A 19,155-nucleotide genomic window follows, 5' to 3' on the forward strand; every position below is an offset into this window, starting at 1 on the left:
TGCTGTAAATTTAATAGTAACTCTTTAAATCATTAAAATATTGCCATAGTATGCTAGGAAAAAACAAAAATACTTATGAAACACTACAAATTCTTAAAACCTTAAGTGTGTACTTTCATATGAGCTTCATATTAACACCACTGTGGAGTGAGACATGACAAAGACACTGAATCATCAACATGGCTCAGTTCACACTTTGGTTAATAATAAATTATGTTTATGAGCAAATCCATTAAAAAAGTTTGAACTAAATTTGGGAAAACTTGTTAAAAACAGCTGGAGACAAAATGACATTATATACTGTAGAAGCATTTGCTTGTCACATACATTACGGCACAGTGAAATGTTTTCTTTACATATCCCATTTTTAGAGGTTGGGATCAGAGCACAGGGTCAGACATGATACAGTACCACTGGAGCAGAGACAGTTAAGGGCCTTGCTCAAGGGCCCAACAGTGGCAAGCGCTATCCAAACCCTTAACCACTTGAGCCACCAAAAACCTTGTACAAATACAACATCTGGAAAAATAAGACAGTTCATTTTATTTATATTTCAGACTCCCAAAATATTTAGGTTTCTCCAATCAGTGATTTCTATTTACAGCGATCAAATTAATCTCCTATTACACTCATTCACACCTCTCATGCCAACACATAACTTTTCAGCACATAGCATTTCACTGTTCCAGCAGGTCGCACTGCAATTAAATTCAAACACAAGATCAAGTCCGTTAGATTAAGTCTAACAATACGAGAGCCGTATTCAGAGGACAGTTAATCACACAGTGATAGCTAGGAGTTAATACTGAAATTCTACACAGTGGTATAATAATTATCTGGAATTAAGAGCTGCATAGAGAGTCTGTGCAGGGATTTGTCCAAAACAGATACATGTCTTACTTTACACTGCAAACCAAAGTGCTTTTCTCTCCTGCATTATACACTCTGGAGATATAAATACCATAAAATATAAGCTCAGAACCATCACTTGACAATTTCATCCCGCAATGTTCCACTCTAAAATTCATGCTTGGGGAAATACGAGTACACAATATTCTATTAAATATATTAATATTCCAGTCCTGTGTGCTTACAACGTGAGATAATTAACGTGCATGGACGGGTTTTCAGAATGAATACGATTATCCAGAACTAATTTTGACTATCAAGCTCCAAATATTTTCCATTTCATATATTGTGCTACTACTGGGGGTTTATTGGAACCTTTGCCTCATGGGTATATATTTTTTAAACCTAATGATCTGTAGAAATGTGTGAGATGACACATTAAAAAGGAGGTTCATGTAAATCTCTCTGCTGTTTGTGAGGCTAATTGAATTTCCTATTAAAGCATCGGCAAGCCTTTGATTTAATTTTAAGGAGAAGCTTTATGAGGAAAAGCTACTTTGCTTGTAAAAATTACACTGGAAGCCTGAAAAATCTTTGTTGAATATCAGGAATATCTGCACCAGGAGATCAGACTGAGGCACAATGATGATAAGACATTAAGAGCTTTAAATGTTCATGTCATGATTCAGCCCGGACTTTTGCCACGTGCAGTTGTTTGTTCACGTTTCTCGTCACGTGTCTGCCCCGCCTTCGTTTGCTCCTCCCTGTCACCACACCTGCTCCTCATTGTGTCATCATTGTTTTATATTTAAGTGTGCTATATTATTGCTACAATCTTCTGTTGTCTTGTCCTGTCTTTAGTCCGTGTCCTGTTTAGTGTTTCTTTCGTTATTAAACCCTGTTGTGTTTTTGCTATCCTGCGTCTGGGACTGCTTCCTGCCCCACGTCACGACAGTTCAATTTGTAAAATGTGAAATATAACATTTGTAGAAAGTAAGATGTCTGCTTGACAGAAAGACTGAAAAACTGCAGCATTTCTTTAAACAAGATTTTGGAATAATTTGTTAGCAAATCAAATGTTTAAAAAAAAAGTCACATTTTATTTGAATGAGGATAAAATTAGAGCCGGAAAAAAGGAGCAGATTTTTTCCCTGTTGAAATGGGCAAATAATCCGTGTTGTGATGTTGTGATGTTTTGAACAGAAAGACAGAATTATATAACGATGTATTTTTAACATACAGTGTATTCAGCTGTCCATATTCCTTTATCCATCCCATATGCACTGTAAAGGCTTGGGGTCTGCATACAGCCTGGGTAATTTTAGCAGATTTTCTCCTACATAATACAGGGGTAAAAAGACTTCATTAAAACTGACAGGTTTATAGAGTGTGTTTTCTTTACTTCAGTCAGATCAAATGGCTTTTGCTTTTTTTTTCTCACTCTCTGTTTGTCTCTCCGTCTGTACAACAAATGATGCCTAAAATCCATCAGTCTGACTCACACAGACACCGTTAATCATAAAACCGTCAAATAACCTGCCTGAAGTCCACAAACGCCCACTAAAGCTAATTCATAATTCTAGTTAGTTAATCAAGTTAATCTAGCCTTAATCTAGACCAACCCACAACTGTAGAATTCAGTGAGAAAACTAATTGACCTATATTTAGTCTTTTAATCTGTACTGAATCAAAGCACAAGGCTTCCTCAGAAATAATTAACACTGCTTAATTACACTGTGACGTGCTGTGTGACACGGTTGCTGTGCTATCAGGATCTTCACAGAAACAATTCCCCAACTGAGGTTTTCATTAAAAACAGTGATTACAGTGTGCAGCAAAGAAATCCTAACCAATTACATTATCATGAGTTGTAGTAATAGCAGTGGAAGGAATAGCAGTAGAAGTAGTAGCGACAGTAGCAGTAGTAGTAACATTAGCAATCGTATAGCAATAGCAGTGGCAGTAGCATTAGCAGTAGCAGAAGTACTACCAGAAGTAGCTATAGTAGTTAGTTGTAGCAGTAGCGATAGTAGTAGCAACAGCAGTAACAGTAATAGCAGCAGCAGTAGCAGCAGTATTGATAGGATTAGTAGCAGTAGAAGTAGTAGCGAAAGTAGAATTAGTGGTAGTAGAAGTAGCCATGGTACTAGTAGTAACAGTAGCAGTAGTAGTAGCAGAAGCAGATATAGAATTAGTATCAGTGGCAGCGATAGTAGCAGTAGTAGAAATGATAGTATTAGTAGCAGTAGCAATAGTACAGAAATAGCAGTAGCAATAGTAGCAATAGTAGTATCAGACGTACACTAGTCAGCGCTGTTTCTGTTTATTGTCTTTTGTGTATTGTCTTTTGTGTATTGTCTTGTAATTCTTTTTTTTTGTTTGTTTGTTTATTGTCTTTTGTCCTGGACTGTCTTGTCTGTCTTGTTTGTCTTGTCCTGCACTGTTTGCACCAGTCTGCATTGTTTGCACCAGTTTGCACAGTTGAACATTATGTGATTACTTACTAAATCCTTATCTCTGGCTTTGTTCTATGTAGCCCCATTGTCCTGGAGAAATTGTGTACTGCAGCATCTATATATGGTTCAAATGACAATAAAAGCTTCTTGACTCTTGACTTGAAGAAGTAGCTATAATAGTAGTAGCAGTAGCAATAGTGGCAGTAACAGTAGAAGTAGCAGTAACAGAAGTAGGTATAGTAGTAGTAGCAGTACCAATAGTATAGCAATAGCAGCAGAAAAAGTAGCGATAGTAGAAATAGTAGAAGCAAAAGTAGCTATAGAAGCAGTTGTAGTAACAGCAGATATTGTTGAAAGATTTCTTATCTCTCCTTATACATATGAGGATCAGGTTTCCAGAATCAGGTCAACATTAGTATTTTGTGCCAAAAAGCATTTGAATCACAAGCTGTAGAAGGAAATAACAGCAAGGCTTAAAAACAACAGATTTCAGAGCTTTATATTTATAGTTTACTTAATATTAGTTTAATAATATTTACAAGAGACAAAGCCTCTGAGTAACACTGACTAACACTGACTGATTCATTTGTGTCTAAAACGTCAATCATGTTCATTCCTGATTTACTAATTGGCAGCTAATTATGAGCTTCTGCCCATTCAAGATGCCTAAGAATCATCATTAGGAAAATCTGTGTGTCAAAGAGAGTATTGTACGGTGAGCCAGTGCGCCCGGCTTGCCTTGGGATGAAGCGTTAAATCCGTGTTGTCCGGTGTGTGTTAATCATTTGTCTTATTAAAACATCGACTACACAAACACGTTAGCAATGCGTCGGGGGCATCGGTGTATTTAATAAGAGACCCGTGTGATATTGCGATTAGATTTTTGAGAATTTGTTTTGGAGAAATAATAAATTCCACCAAGAATGATGAATAATAAAGATACTTTGGTAAGTGTTTCACCACTGCATGTTAATGAATTTTTAAAGGAAGCCCAGTTTCCGATCTAGTCTTAAATCGATTACCTTAACATTAGTCTGCTGCAGATATTAGTGGTGTGCTGTAGTGTAAAATAATGTAGTTTATACATATAGTATTATATTCACAAGGGGCCAATGAAAGAAGACAGCAGGGCCACGTTTGCCCTTGAGCTTTCAGCAAGACACCATCCAGGACACTATAAGCAGAAGAATCTCCATTATCTCTGTTAACGGTCTGTCGAGTGAGATCAAAACCAGACACGAACTTGTCTGTGTAAATCGACTGCATTTTCAAGCCTGTCTTTTACAGTAATAATGTTTGACCCACAGCCTGACGATGATATAATGCATCATGGCGTTTCACTTAGTGTAACACTGATATTTTTTAAAACAGGCAGCTGGAATAATAATCTCTTTACTAAATATTCCTAAAAGTAAACATTACATTAATTCACATTGCATGCACACGTACATTATTATGTGATCCGGTGCATTATAAAGCATGTATAAGTGTCATAGGAGCAAAGGTGCGCACTTTACTCAGCAAAACAGCTTGAAGAAAACCTCCCAACACACCACTTTTCCTCTGAAAGCAACTGTGAAGAGACTTTTATTGCAATAAAACACAGTCTGCTGACTGGGTACTTTGTCAGCACAGCAGTCAGTAAGTACTTTAATACCTGAAACATTCTGTCTCTCTCTCTCTCTCTCTCTCTCTCTCTCTCTCTCTCTCTCTCTCTCTCTCTCTCTCTCTCTCTCTCTCTCTCTCTCTAATACACACACTCAGAGGAAATGCAATGCCTTTAATATACTTCAGGACACCATATAGAAATAACAATCCATACAGTATTTATAAATAATACACTATATGACTATCATGGTTACATAATACACTATATCACTATTTTAAGGAAATTAAACAGAATTATATAGTCTATTATTTTAAATAATAATAATAATAATAATAATAATAATAATGATGATGATGATGATGATGATGATGATGATAATAATAATAATAATAATAATAATAATAATAATAATAATAATAATAATAATAATAATAGGAGATTCATTCAAAATGCTTTTGCGTCTTTCAGAGGATGCCACGTTGGCATAAAGATGGAAGGTTTTTGTTTTTTTTACAAAGCACAATGAGTTAAAAGCTAAGTGCACGACTGTGTCTGATGCAAAGTCAACGTTCCTGTCAGTTTCCTGTTACGGTTTTAAAGCCCTCCAGTGTCCTGCACCTGTACCAGGATGAACATTTTAGTGAGGTTTAATGTGATAGCTGAAAAATTCGTTTTATTCATTTATTTCAAAGAGGTTTGTGTTTTGTAAGTTTGTATTTATTTTTTGTCCTCATTAACACTCACACTCACATCTATACTATATCTTTCTTTCAATCTCTTTCAATTTTATCCGTATAGTACTTTTGACAATGGACATTGTCTCATAGCAGCTTTATAGAACATTAGAAATATTGTACAAAAGGTTCAAGATTAATATTAGACTTATATTTAAATGTGTTTGTATTTATCCCAAATAAACAAGCCTGAGGTGACTGTGATGAGGAAAAAAATATAGCCAGATGTTTGTTCACACCTGATCATCATACAGTACCTATAAGTGTAATATTCTTCTGCCACACATACAACTGAAGCACACAATAGAATGTGTGTTATATGTTCATTCATTCATTAGTTTTCTACAGCTTATCCGAACTTCTCGGGTCACGGGGAGCCTGTGCCTACCTCAGACGTCATCAGGCATCAAGGCAGGATACACCCTGGACGGAGTGCCAAACCATCGCAGGGCACACACACATTCTCATTCACTCACACACTACGGAGAATTTTCCAGAGATGGCAATCAACCTACCATGCATGTCTTTGGACCGGAAACCGGAGTACCCGGAGGAAACCCCCGAGGCACGGGGAGAACATGCAAACTCCACACACACAAGGCGGAGCCCGGAATCGAATCCCCAACCCTGGAGGTGTGAGGCGAACGTGCTAACCACTAAGCCACAATGCACCCCCCCCCCCCTTATATGTTGTAGCATTAAAATAAACATGACAATACAGCTGTGCACAAATCACCTGAGCTCCATTAAGACAGGATGCAGTAGAAAAACTCGAGGGCTCTGCACAGAGCTCTGACTCAACACCTTTGCAATGAAAAGGAAATGGATCCTCAACAGCATCACAGTCTGATCTCACTAATGCTCTTATGGCTGAATGTGCACAAATTCCCAAAGCCACGATCCAAAATGTAGCAGAAAGCCTTCCTAGAAGAGTGGAGCTTATTATAAAGTGCTATTAAGTCTATGAGCAAACCTAATGTATCTCTGAAGCTGAAAAGGTCAGCTAAGAAGTGGGTCAGCTGAAAAGAAATCGCTGAAAAGCAATAAAAAAAAAAGATTTTCTGCATAGTAAACTGTACTCTGCCAACACATTATCGGGACAACACTGTTGCCATATTGAATTTAACAATAAGCCCTTCAGAAACTTCTGTCTTCAGAAACATAGCGTACCACTTTTGGTTTCTATGGGTAGAAAGTCAGTAAGTAAGTAAGTAAGTACTGTAAGTAAGCAGGCAAGTAAGTTAGTCAATAAGTAAGTAAGCAAGTAGGTAAGTCAGTAAGTAGGTATGTAAGTAAATCAGTAAGTAAGTCAGTAAGCAAGAAAGCAAGTACATAAGTAAGTCAGTAAGTACATAAGTAGGTAAGTAAGTAAGTAAGTAAGTAAGTAAGTAAGAAGGCAAGCAATTAAATAAGTAAGACAAGAAGTAAATAAGTAAGCAAGTAAGTAAGCAAGCAAGCAAGTAAGAAGGCAAGCAAGTAAATAAGTAAGACAAGAAGTTAGTAAATAAGTAAGTAAGTAAGTAAGTAAGTCAGTAAATATGTAAGAAAGTAAGTTAGTAAGTAAGTCAGTAAATATGTAAGTAGGTAAGTAAGTTAGTAAGTAAGTCAGTACGTAAGTCAGTAAATGTGTAAGTAAGTAAGTTAGTTAGTTAGTAAATATGTAAGTAAGTAAGTAAATCAGCAAGTAAATCAGTAAATATATCAGTAAGTAAGTCAGTAATTATGTAAGTAAGTAAGTTTGTAAGTCAGTCAGTAAAATAATGAATTAAAAGCTTTAATTAAACAAGCAAATGAAAAAGAGATCTGTTCTGTACCATTGTTAAAATAATGTTCATGTGATGTTCTGAAAACACATAATGATGTTTTGGCTTCATGTTTTTTTCACACAATGTTTTTAATTAGTCACAAAGTGTCTGAATAAAAGGTTGTTGCAATGTTTATATGCAGTATAAAAAAGAATCTGCTCAGAAGACGAGAGAACATCTTGCAATGTTCAAAAAAAAATGTGCTAATCGTTAATACTTAGGGCAGTATTGTTAACGTGATGCTCTCTAGCCTTAGCATTAAAGGAATGATGATGTGTTAGTGGTAAAGATGAAGAATTATGCTCACACACACACTTTCTCTTCACATCATGTTCTTCCTCTATCTATAACACAATTGTTCTCTCTCCTAAAGTCATACACACGTTCTGTCTCTCTCATCACCTCTCTATTTATATTCTGTTCTTTTGGCACATTTTAGTTGTATTCTTTCACCCTGATAAACACACAAACACACACTCTCTCTCTCTCGAATGCTTTCTTTTTCAGATAAACTCACCAGTGAGGAGCTTACTTACACAATCCCTTTGCCTTTGCCATGTCAGATTATATTTTACTCACAGCCTGTGTGAGCTAACCCTCATCTTCTCTCCCAAATTCAATTTAAAAGGAAGAATCATGTTCCAGAATCAGCAGTAAAGAAAGCGCTCAGTGGACTAAGGCTTGACTGCGGATTGTGAATTTGGTTCTGTGGATATAAGCACAGCTTTTCACGTTATCGCCCATAAACCCATGTAATGCACAGGTGTCCTTTAAGGTTCTGTTTTACCTGCATTCGATTTACTGCAGAAACAAAAAGTCAGAATTATTTCTGAATAATTAGAAACTCTTTTTTTTCTGTGAATTCATACAGCAAAATTAATTTGTTTGTTTGTTTTCAATTTAGTCTGCTAAATTTAGCAATCAGTGATATCTGCTGTTTTTATTTCCTTAAAAGTGTGAACCGTATCAACGTTATCGATGTAACAAGCTATACATATCTGTATGAAGGTACTGCTGATGCTGTGAGAAGCTAAGTTGTTATGCCATCACATGCTGAATAAACTTCCAGATTCTCTGACTGAGTATTTCTAAGATTTAGGGTTCTTTTCTTTATTCGTTTTTCTAGAAGGTCACAAATAAGTGTTAGGTCTGGTATAGCTTTTTGGATAAACAAATATAATGGTTTAATTTACTGATAAAGATACATATTTATGCTTATCGGATTCTGTAGTATAGCTATAAATAATGTGTGTACAGATTGTATTAGACATTAGATACAGATGAATAGAAACAGTCTTCTCTTAAACTGCCTACTGTAGTTTGGTCTTCGTTACTGTACATCTGTATTTGCTCACAATCCAACTCTCAATCCAACTCTTTCTTAAGAAGAGAATGAACTACAGACTTTATATTGTTTGCTGCATACTTTCTATGCACTATTTTAAGGAAATTAAGCAAATTATATAACATGTTATTTTAAATAATAATAAGTGATCTATTCAAAATGCTTGTTTTTCAGAGGATGCCATATTGGCGTAAAGATAAAAGTTTTTTTTTGTTTTTTTTTACACGTACAATGAAATATAAGCTAAGTGCAAGACTGTCTTATGCAAAGTCAAAGTTCCTGTCAGTTTCCTATCACAGATCTAAAGCCATCCACTAACATTAGGTGTTTAATTTAAAGTTTGTAGCCTAATCAGCAAACGCAAAACAACAGCAAATGAGGTTTGTATTTTGCAAACAGCCAGTTGTCCTCATTAACACTCACATTGTTTGGAAGTGGAAGCTCAAGCTGTTAATGCTCTGGGTTTAGGATCGGGGTTCAAGCCCCAGCACTGCCAAGCTGCCACTGTGGGGCCCTTGATCAAGGCCCTTAACAATCTCTGCTCCAAGGGCACTGTATCACAGCTGACCCTGTGCTGTGGGCACAACTTTGTTGGGATATGTAAAGAAAGAATTTCACTGTGCTGTAATGTATACAAAATAAAGGCTTCTATCTATGTACGTTGATTGCTACATGCTTTATAATAAAAAACCCCTGCGTTTGGCATCCGTTCCAAATTTCTGACATTCTAATCAATGTTCTTTAAATCTTTGGAATTCCACTCAAATAAAATTTCTATGACAAATTAAACAAATGACTCTTGTCATGTCCTCACCTTGAACAGCCAATGGGATCGCCTTCAGGAGCTTCAGGGGCGGGGCAGCAGAACTGGTGCAGGACAGTCTGGCTTCTGTAAAAGAGATGTAAACATTTATAATTAACATCACTAGCACACAGCTTTCGTTCCATCCGTAGTGGTGCATTATCTATTTAGACTGCTGCTAATGCACCGAACATCATATACATACTAACATACTGTTAGTCCTGGCAAGTCTTTCGAAATGCAAAGCTGTGAATGATATGTCACAAGCTGAGATTCGTTTTTGACCAACAAATGCAGCGTACCACTTTTCTAGAAATCCTCCCTTCATTATCTCTTCTGACATCGACAGTATTTTTACTGAAGTCCACATATTCTAGTATACAATAGAACCAAAATTTACAAAATATCTCCATTACCAAATGTAGAAAATCCACCAAACATGTTTGTTGTCTGCACTGAATCTGTGACGGCGATCTTGCTTTCCGTTTATCATTACTGATGCTGCATCCATAAGTAATCATGTACTGACCCCAAAAAATGTAGTCTGGCTCAGAAACAGCATTTATAAACACTAGGACATATTTATAGCTGAGTTTCATTTGCTTATTGTGGCGTTACTATAGAAACCGCATACATGAGCTAGACGCAACTAGTGGCTTACCTCTTTTTCCAGTTATCTATTAATCTGACATTTGTAATCAGTATAAACAAACTAATTATTTAATCTTTTTGAGTCTGATCTAAAATGAATCAGGACTCTGTTGGCTTTCAGTGTGAGACGTGTGTTTTTCCCTCTGTTTGAAACCTTACAAAGAATTTTAGTGGTTGAAAATAAAATTTTAGCTGCTGACGAACAAGCACTCGGGGCATCTCAGAGAGCAGAAATAGGTTTGACATCACCGTTTACTTTAAAGATTTTAAACATTTGTGTGACAAATTGTTTTTTTTTCTGGATTATTTCTATGAATCTATCTCTCCTAGTATTCTATGGAAAAGCAGAAATACTTATGAAACACTACAAATTCTTAAAGCTCTGGGTCTAGTTTCATATAAGCTTCAGATTAACCGCTACTGTGGAGTGAGACATGACAAAGACGTCCAATCATCAATATAGAAAATAATATATATATATATATATATATATATATATATATACATATATACATATATATACATATATATATATATATGTGTAATAATAGGATCTTCTGGATCAAGTGCTATTCTATAGTCTGCTGAATAATGAGTAAAGACTCAAGAACTTTCCAGCGACGTCAGAAATGTAAACTGCACCCAGGTAATTTTACTGATAATGAATGAGACACTCTACAATCTACTTTAATCTAATCTACTCTAATATACTCTACTCTAATCTACTTTACTATACTTTAATCTACTTTACTCTAACCTAATCTAATCTACTCTAAACTACTCTACTTTAATCCACTTAACTCTTATCTAATCTACTCTATTCTACTTTAATCTTATCTAATCTAATCTACTTTTCTCTACTCTAATCTACTCTAATCTATCGTCGCTGTCGGGCAGAAACCTCCTATGTCCAAATTTTGTCAATTTCATATTTTTTCACATATCGATGCTATTGGTCAGTCCCCACGAGTGTCTGTTATTTTTACAAGTTATTAACCAATCTAAAGTCTTGAAAATAGCTTGAGCGCAAATCTCTTTGGACACTCCATTGGACACTTCAACTGTCTGGGAAATCTCATAACTCCACCTCTTCTTCACTCCGTGGGAGAGCTATCTGTTTATTACTATTTATTACTGCTTATTATACATGTTCATTGACGTTCTAAAATGTTTCTAATATAATATGTGAATTAAGTCGAATGTTTTGGATACCACTATTAAATTATTGTTTTTATTATTATTTTACTGACTTTGTCATCCTACTTATAGACAATGCCTCTCTTGGCACTGTGCATGTAAAACACTGTTTTTTGGACACTAACAAGGGAAAATAGTTAGGTTAGATACATTTGAGTAAGCCTGTTTTGTTAAAAATCGATAGCTGTAATCGACTTCTGTGCAGAAAGAAACCTGTGAGCCACGAAGGTAAGTTTGCGAGCAGATTAGACTAATTTCCACCTATTACATAGCCTAGTCAGTTTATCGTGTTTTGTATCGCATCACTTATAGTTCTTAAACCTTTAAAATAGAGTTTAGGAAGATGTATGTAACTACAGTCATTAGCTTTGGTTAACTATTGAAGCCTTGTCTCTTGTCAAAAGGCTCAACGTGACCGCAGACTTTATTGAACACTGCTGGCAGCAGCGACGTCTGTGTCCGTACCGTTCTTATCAATGACAGCATAATCTCATATCTCCCTACTCCCGAGTCATAAAGCTTGTAGCTTGTATAAAACGTGACTTTGAGAAAATGTTGTTGCACAACTAATGTTGGTACACAACAGTATATGATAACAATATAAGGTATAATAACAACTTTAAAGATACAATGTTTAATAACTCCAAAAAATACGGTGTTTTTTTGTGATTCGCTATTTTACACCACATCACTCTTCACGCTAATATCTACTCTACTCCACTCTACTCTAATTTATTCTTTTCTTCTCTAATTTACTCAAATCTAGTCTAATCCATTAATGTGTTTTTAGCTGGTCGTATTTTAAGATTTGTGCCCTTTTTGTAATTTCGTACAGAAAGAATTTAAGCATGCCTGAGATTACAGAACATTTCAGCAGTAGTACAAACAACACATTTCAGTACTGTACTTCACAATGTTCTATGATATATGATTATATATGATATGCAGGATGATATATAATTAACAAAATGTCATTGTCAATGTTTTGTTTACACCGGTTGTACATTGTTGAACACAGTTTGGCATTCACAGATTTGGTTAATGGTCTAAGCTTTAATTTGTTCTAAACTAAAGGTAAGCTATATTAACATAAAAGTGGCAATATTCCATTATGATAAAAAAAAACAAGACATATTTGCTATGATTAAGAAAGCCAGGGCTGTAAAGGTGCAGCTTGTAATATAACGTGAATTGCAGTTAAACCAGCCACCCATTTTTTCCACTGAATATATTTGCCTGGTTAGATGCCTTTTAAGAAAAAAAGGGTAGAGCTGAGTTGCATAACATACATGCTTCAGCAAAATGATTGTTTCTAGAAAATTCCCTTGCATGGAATTTGTATAAATCACACGCAATTAACACTTAATATAGATATAACAACATCTAGTATTCTGCTTCGAAATAGCCACACACACACTGAGCACGTTCTTTCCATAGGGAGATGTTAATATGAACACACACAAACACACATCCAGGGTATAAATGCAGTATGAGAGGTGTACAAGAGAGGCAGATGATAAGCTCTTATATATAGCATCTCTCTCTCTCTCTCTCTCTCTCTCTCTCTCTCTCTCTCTCTCCCTCTCTTACACACACACACTTTCCATCTCTAGAGTGGATTAGGAGGCAGCTGGCAGATCAGCTCTACATCCTCTATGGGAATTTGACTTTAATGCTTCACTTAATGCACAGTATGCTGCAGTCTACTACTTCTGTGGTGTGTGTGTGTGTGTGTGTGTGTGTGTGTGTGTGTGTGTGTGTGTGTGTGTGTGTGTGTGTGTGTGTGTGTGTGTGTGTACACCCATTTTAATGTTCATATTTTAGTCTCAGAACTGGAACTCACTCTTGTTTACTAAAATGACAGCTTTCCATCCTCAGACACGTGCCACATTAAATCATTCCATCTGGCAAGCCGGGATCTTTCTACCGTGACCAAGACGTCTCTCTTTATACAGCAACTCAAAAATGTACTTTTAATCATCCTCGACCAGGAGTAAACCCATGATATCTCCAAACGCTGACAAAAAAATAAAGAGAAACAATGTCTTGATTCTGTTCTCCTTTACAAATGTCTTTCCATATTAGAAAAGATTTAAAGAAGCCTCCCTTATTTATCAAATGAACTCATAAGGAACCCAATGAGGAACTGTTGTCAAAGCACACAGTATATTTGTTTCTCAATCTTTTAAATCTAAAATGTCTCATGTTTTTTTAGTACTTCTTCTTGGAAACCTTTTTGAAGGTTCTTTGTAGAACTCAACAACAGTGTTTTCCTGTTATAAAAGATTTCTAAAAAAAAAAAAAAAAATTCTTAATGATGTCTCTTCATCTAAATTTGAAAAAGTCCTAACAGTTGTATGGTACTTCTTCTGGAAAATCACTTAAAGCTTCTATGTAGATGCCTAAAACTGTGGTTCCCTATTAGAAAGTATTTCAGAAGGAACTGCACTAAGAATGCATGATTATTATAAGGAACCCTTTAAGGATCTTTCCATCTTTACTCTTAAAACCCTTAATAAATATTTGGTTATTTTTCTGTGAAACCCTTCAGTAATCTTTGTAGAATCACACCAGCCTCCTCGAAAGGGTTTGAGAAAGTCATTTTTGGAGGCTCAAAACTTTAAGACTGTAAGTCATAATGTAAGTGTAATAGTGTACTGATGAAAAATATGTAAGAAAAACACATTTTTTTAAATATTATTTCTGACAAAATGGTCTTCAGGAAAGCAGAGTTTACAGTTTATCTGTGTAATCACTTTGTGTTTGGAAAGTGATCAGATAAAAAGTAATGTTTTAATTAATAAAAAATAATTGCTGGCGAATTGCTTAAGAGACACACGAAAGACTTTGACATCATGCAGTAACTTTAAGGAATAAATGAGTTGAGGGTGTGAAGTTATAGGAAAATGATCAATGATTATATTTATATTAATATAACAATCTTTTATTCCTCTTTTATCTCCCATCCCTGGATTTTCATCAAATCAATAGGTTTACTACAGAATATCACAGTCTCTATTCAGATCACAGTCTGTTTACTTTTAGAATATAAACCCTGTATTTTTCCTCTCAGTCTGAATATATGCTGTGTATTTTATGCATTGCATATTTTTAGAGAAAACGCATGGGTCTGTAGTGTGAACAACAGACAGCAAATGATCCAACCTAGCTTAAGAGTGTTTGTTGCTTCATATTGATTTTTCACTAACAGGTTGAAAGGGTGATGTGCGTCCTCAGATTTCTCTTTGACTTCTTTAGAAGTCACTGGATCAGAACGGCATGGAAACCCATGCAGTAGGAAAGATGCATCAATATCAGTTCTATTTCTTACTATATATCCTACATTATTATTATTATTATTATTATTATTATTATTATTATTATTATTACTACTACTACTACTACTACTACTACTACTACTACTACTACTAATAATAATAATAATAATAATAATAATAATAATTTCTAGTGTCATTTCTGGAATGTTACATTTTATTTATTTATTTATCTATCTACCTATTTATTGATTGATTGATTGATTGATTGATTGATTGATTGATTGATTGATTGATTGATTGTGTTTTCCCATTATGTCTTTATGGCGGGTTGCGCAGGGAAATCTCACGCAAGCCGCCCCGTTATATTATGAGCGAAAATAACACCGTGAATAACTCAGATGTTGTTATGTAATCCTAGTGCCGTGGCGTCATTACTACAGTTGTCCACTTTAGAGCTTATTGAACACTGGTTGATATGGACTTACTCTGAATTCCTTGGGCCGGTCCGACAGAGAGCGGTGGACATCTGGGGCACCAGGGAACGGCAGCGCGTGTCTGCGTCCGTGTCCTCCGTTGACGCGTATATGCTTGCACCGCTGGGCACGGCAGGTACCAGCTGCATGTCTTGTGGTGAGTGGGGCTCGGTTTGAATAGTCGGTGTCCGCAGAGGAGGGGGCGTCCCGTCCCTGGTGGCCAAAGCGGAGGAGGTGCGAGGGGGCGGATGAGGCCGCGAGGGATGCCGGTGTGTACCGTCGTGGAGCCGCAGGTTTTCTCCAGCCAACTCCTTTAATTTGCGCTCTAGCGTGTCGATGCGGCGCCGCTGGGTCTGAATGAGGCCCTGCTGGTTCTGCACGATGGTTGTCAGCTCCTTGAGGTAGAGCACCGCCTGAAGAGGGTTCTCCAACAGGCTCGACATGGTGCTGGATGGAGAAGCGCGCCGAGCGACAGGACAGAATCAGGCTGCGCGCTCAGCTGGACCCGGAGAAAGAAAGAAGAGCGAGCGAGCGAGCGAGAGAGAGAGTGAGAGAGAGAGAGAGAGAGAGAGAGAGAGAGAGAGAGAGAGAGAGAGAGAGAGAGAGAGAGAGAGAGAGAAACTCCCGCCTCCGCCTCCGGAGGAAACTATGCGCGGTGAGATGGTGCTGATGCGAGGACGTCAAAACATAAGCACACGGTGGGCGGACTTTCAGGAGTGACGCAGTGACGCACGTAAGCGCGCGCACAGTATAGAATCACTCAAACTGATGGTGAATAGTCAGAGAATAGAGAGTTAATTCACTATTAAACCCTGAGGTCCTGCACTTCTTATTGGTCCAGCAGACAGACAGACAGACAGACAGACAGACAGACAGACAGACAGACAGACGTAGACAAACATAATGTCTGTCATTTCCTCACATGACGTTTACTCCGACTGAACATGCATTTCTGTAGAAAAATCCATATCTGATATATACCTATTTTTAAAATATGCACTAAGATTCAGGCAATGCAGTTTATCCTGAAAGTATACAATTAGGCAGACAATTAACTGCATCACTGATCAGTCTGTGGTTATGAGCGATATGGCAGTCAATCCACCCTAACCCTGTCTACAAGCATGTTGTTGTGAGATAGGAGGAAAGACACGTGGACAAGGGAGAACATGCAAAACAGATTGGAGAAGTGCTTTTATAGAGATCAAAAGGAGACTGCCTGATCATTTTGATGAGCACCTTTGTATCATCAGAATGAAGGGTTTCCTGTTTCCAATGATGAGACACTTCAATAATGATAGACAAAGCATTAATGAAATATCAGTTTGCACTGGCAGTTGTTGTTATGGGAACAATGAACTGATGAAACAAAGAGAGAAAAGCCTTTTTTTAATTTTTATTTTTTTAAATTGAGCTTGTATACACAGGTCATTGTGTAAGAATATCTGAGTGGTCAAAGGTCCCAAGTTCAACTCCATCCTGACTGCTGGGGATTCTGATCTCTGTACTCAACCCCTGGATTCAACCCCATATCCTTTTGACAGCTCTATTTTCTTATTGGAACCCAAACATCCTGCACCAACAGTACAATCAAAGAACTTTGCAAATTTGTGCTGTTTGAAACCTTCATTAACTGCACAAGCAAAAAGCTCTTATATCTAAGGAAGGTTCTTCTTTTTGAAAAGAAAAAGATAGATATTGTTAGAAACGGGATTTAAACCCACACCCCCATGTGGGGACAAGAGCACAAAGCAACTTGGAAGGTAATGAACCTTGAGTCTGGTGCCTTAGATCGCTTGGCGATTCTGATAAGAAAGCCAGGTTTTTATTTTATTATTATTATTTTTTTAAACTTCTGTATGGTTATCTAGTAAAGCAGCCTAATAGCTAGTTTTATCTGTCAGAAATGGGATTTGAACCCACACCTCCACGTGGAGACTAGAACACCCAGCAACTAGGGTCTGGTTACCTAAAAAATCAGAGAACACCCAGCTACCTGGATGGTAGCGAGCCTTGAGTCTGGTACATTAGACAAGTCAGCCATTCTGAGACACAAAGATTTGATTAGGAAAATGCAGAAAGTTTCCTGGAAAGCTGTGGCCATTTAAAAAATCACTCCTTACAGTCAATTCTAGCAAGTGTTCTGCATTTTTATGTACGTTTCTAATCGGAAAATAATTTTCCAAAGTAGGTAACTGTCAGAAGTGGGATTTGAACCCATGCCTCCATGTAACAAGCCTTGAGTCTGGCTCCTTAGACGGCTCTAATTTTTTTAAATTTATCTTCTTTACAGTTATCTAATAAATCAGCATAATGGCTAGTTTTGTCTAAACATTTGTGTCATAGGGGATACATTTGTGATTTTAATTAAGACTTCCAGTCAGTAACAAATAGCTGTCAGAAGTGGGATTTGAACCCACGCCTCCATGTGGAGACCAGAACACCCAGCACTCTGGAAGGTAACAAACGTTGAGTCTGGCGCCTTAGACCAGTCGGCCATTCTGAGTGGGATGCCAGGGGTTTTTCTTAAATGTTTTATTTTATTTAATTTATTTTCTGTATGGTTATCTAATAAACCAGCATAATAGCTAGTTTTGCCTAAATAAGTGTGTCGCAGGCACCAGACTCAAGGTTCGTTACCTTCCAGTGTGCTGGGTGTTCTGGTCTCCACATGGAGGCGTGGGTTCAAATCCAACTTCTGAAAGTTATTTGTTACTGACTGGAAGCCTTAATAAAAATCATAAATGTATCCCCTGCAACACAATTGTTTAGGCAAAACAAACAGAACACCCAGCAACCTGGAAGGTAACAAGTATTGAGTCTGGCGCCTGCGAAACAAATATTTAGGCAAAGCTAGCTATTATGCTGGTTAATAGCTAACCATACAGAAAATAAATTAAATAAAATAAAAAAATAAAAAAAAAATCCCTGGCATCCCAGTCAGAATGGCCGAGCGGTCTATGGCGCCAGACTCAAGGCTTGTTACCTTCCAGGTATGCAAAACTAATAGAACACCGAGCAACCTGGAAGGTAACAAGCATTGAGTCTGGCGCCTGCAACACAATTATTTAGGCAAATTTAGCAATTATACTGATTTATTGGATAACTGGACACTACCACATGGCATGTCTGTCAGACTCAAGGTTCATTCCCTTCCAGGTTGCTGGGTATTCTGGTCTCCACATGGAGGCGTGGGTTCAAATCCCACTTCTGACATCTGTGTTGCAGGAGATACATTTGTGATTTTTATTAAGACTTCCTGTCAGTAACAAATACTACTACTTACAGTAGTAGTGATTTTTTATTTTCTACTTTTGCCTAAATAATTGTGTCGCAGTCGCCAGACTCAATGCTTGTTACCTTCCAGGTAGCTGGGTGTTCTGTTAGTTTTGCCTAAACAATTGCGTTGCAGGGGATACATTTATGAGTTTCATTAAGACTTCCAGTCAGTAACAAATAAAAGTCAGAAGAGGGATTTGAACCCATGCCTCCATGTGGAGACCAGAACACCCAGCAACCTGGAAGGTAACAAACCTTGCGTCTGGCACCTTAGACCACTCGGCCATTCTGACTGGAGTGGCAGCTTTTTTTCTTATTTATTTTTATTTAATTTATCTTCTGTACGGTTATCCAATAAATCAGTACAATGGCTACTTTTGCCTAAATAATTGTGTTGCAGGCGCCAGACTCAATGCTTGTTACCTTCCAGGTTGCTGGGTGTTCTGTTAATTTTGCCTAAACAAATGCGTTGCGGGGGATACATTTCTGAGTTTTATTAAGACTTCCAAACAGTAACAAATAACTGTCAGAAGAGGGATTTGAACTCACGCCTCCATGTGGAGACCAGAACACCCAGCACACTGGAAGGTAACAAACCTTGAGTCTGGCGCCTTAGACCGCTCGGCCATTCTGACTGGGATGACCAGCTCTTTTTCTTAATTTTTAAATTTTATTTA

General features: G+C 37.1%; 1 protein-coding gene across 5 annotated transcripts in view; it reads right to left on the reverse strand.

The window, feature by feature from the left end:
* The window catches only part of iqsec3b (IQ motif and Sec7 domain ArfGEF 3b), a 34,537-nt gene extending 18,743 nt beyond the window's left edge, over positions 1-15,794 (reverse strand). For 4 of the 5 annotated variants that reach the window (XR_007144620.1, XM_047822016.1, XM_047822014.1 and 1 more), the window contains exons 1-2: positions 15,212-15,793; positions 9,613-9,687 (exon numbers count right to left, since the gene is read on the reverse strand). Coding sequence is in view for 4 of the 5 variants with exons in the window: in XM_047822016.1 (XP_047677972.1) it covers positions 9,613-9,687; positions 15,212-15,642 (506 nt within the window). In the remaining variant the exon portion in view is untranslated. Of the gene's footprint in view, positions 1-9,612; positions 9,688-15,211 lie in introns of all 5 variants that reach the window. The other variant, XM_027159261.2, reaches the window with a different exon arrangement.
* Between the last annotated feature and the right edge of the window lie 3,361 nt (positions 15,795-19,155).

Source organism: Tachysurus fulvidraco, chromosome 13 (assembly GCF_022655615.1).
Source record: "Tachysurus fulvidraco isolate hzauxx_2018 chromosome 13, HZAU_PFXX_2.0, whole genome shotgun sequence".
Classification (NCBI taxonomy): domain Eukaryota; kingdom Metazoa; phylum Chordata; class Actinopteri; order Siluriformes; family Bagridae; genus Tachysurus; species Tachysurus fulvidraco.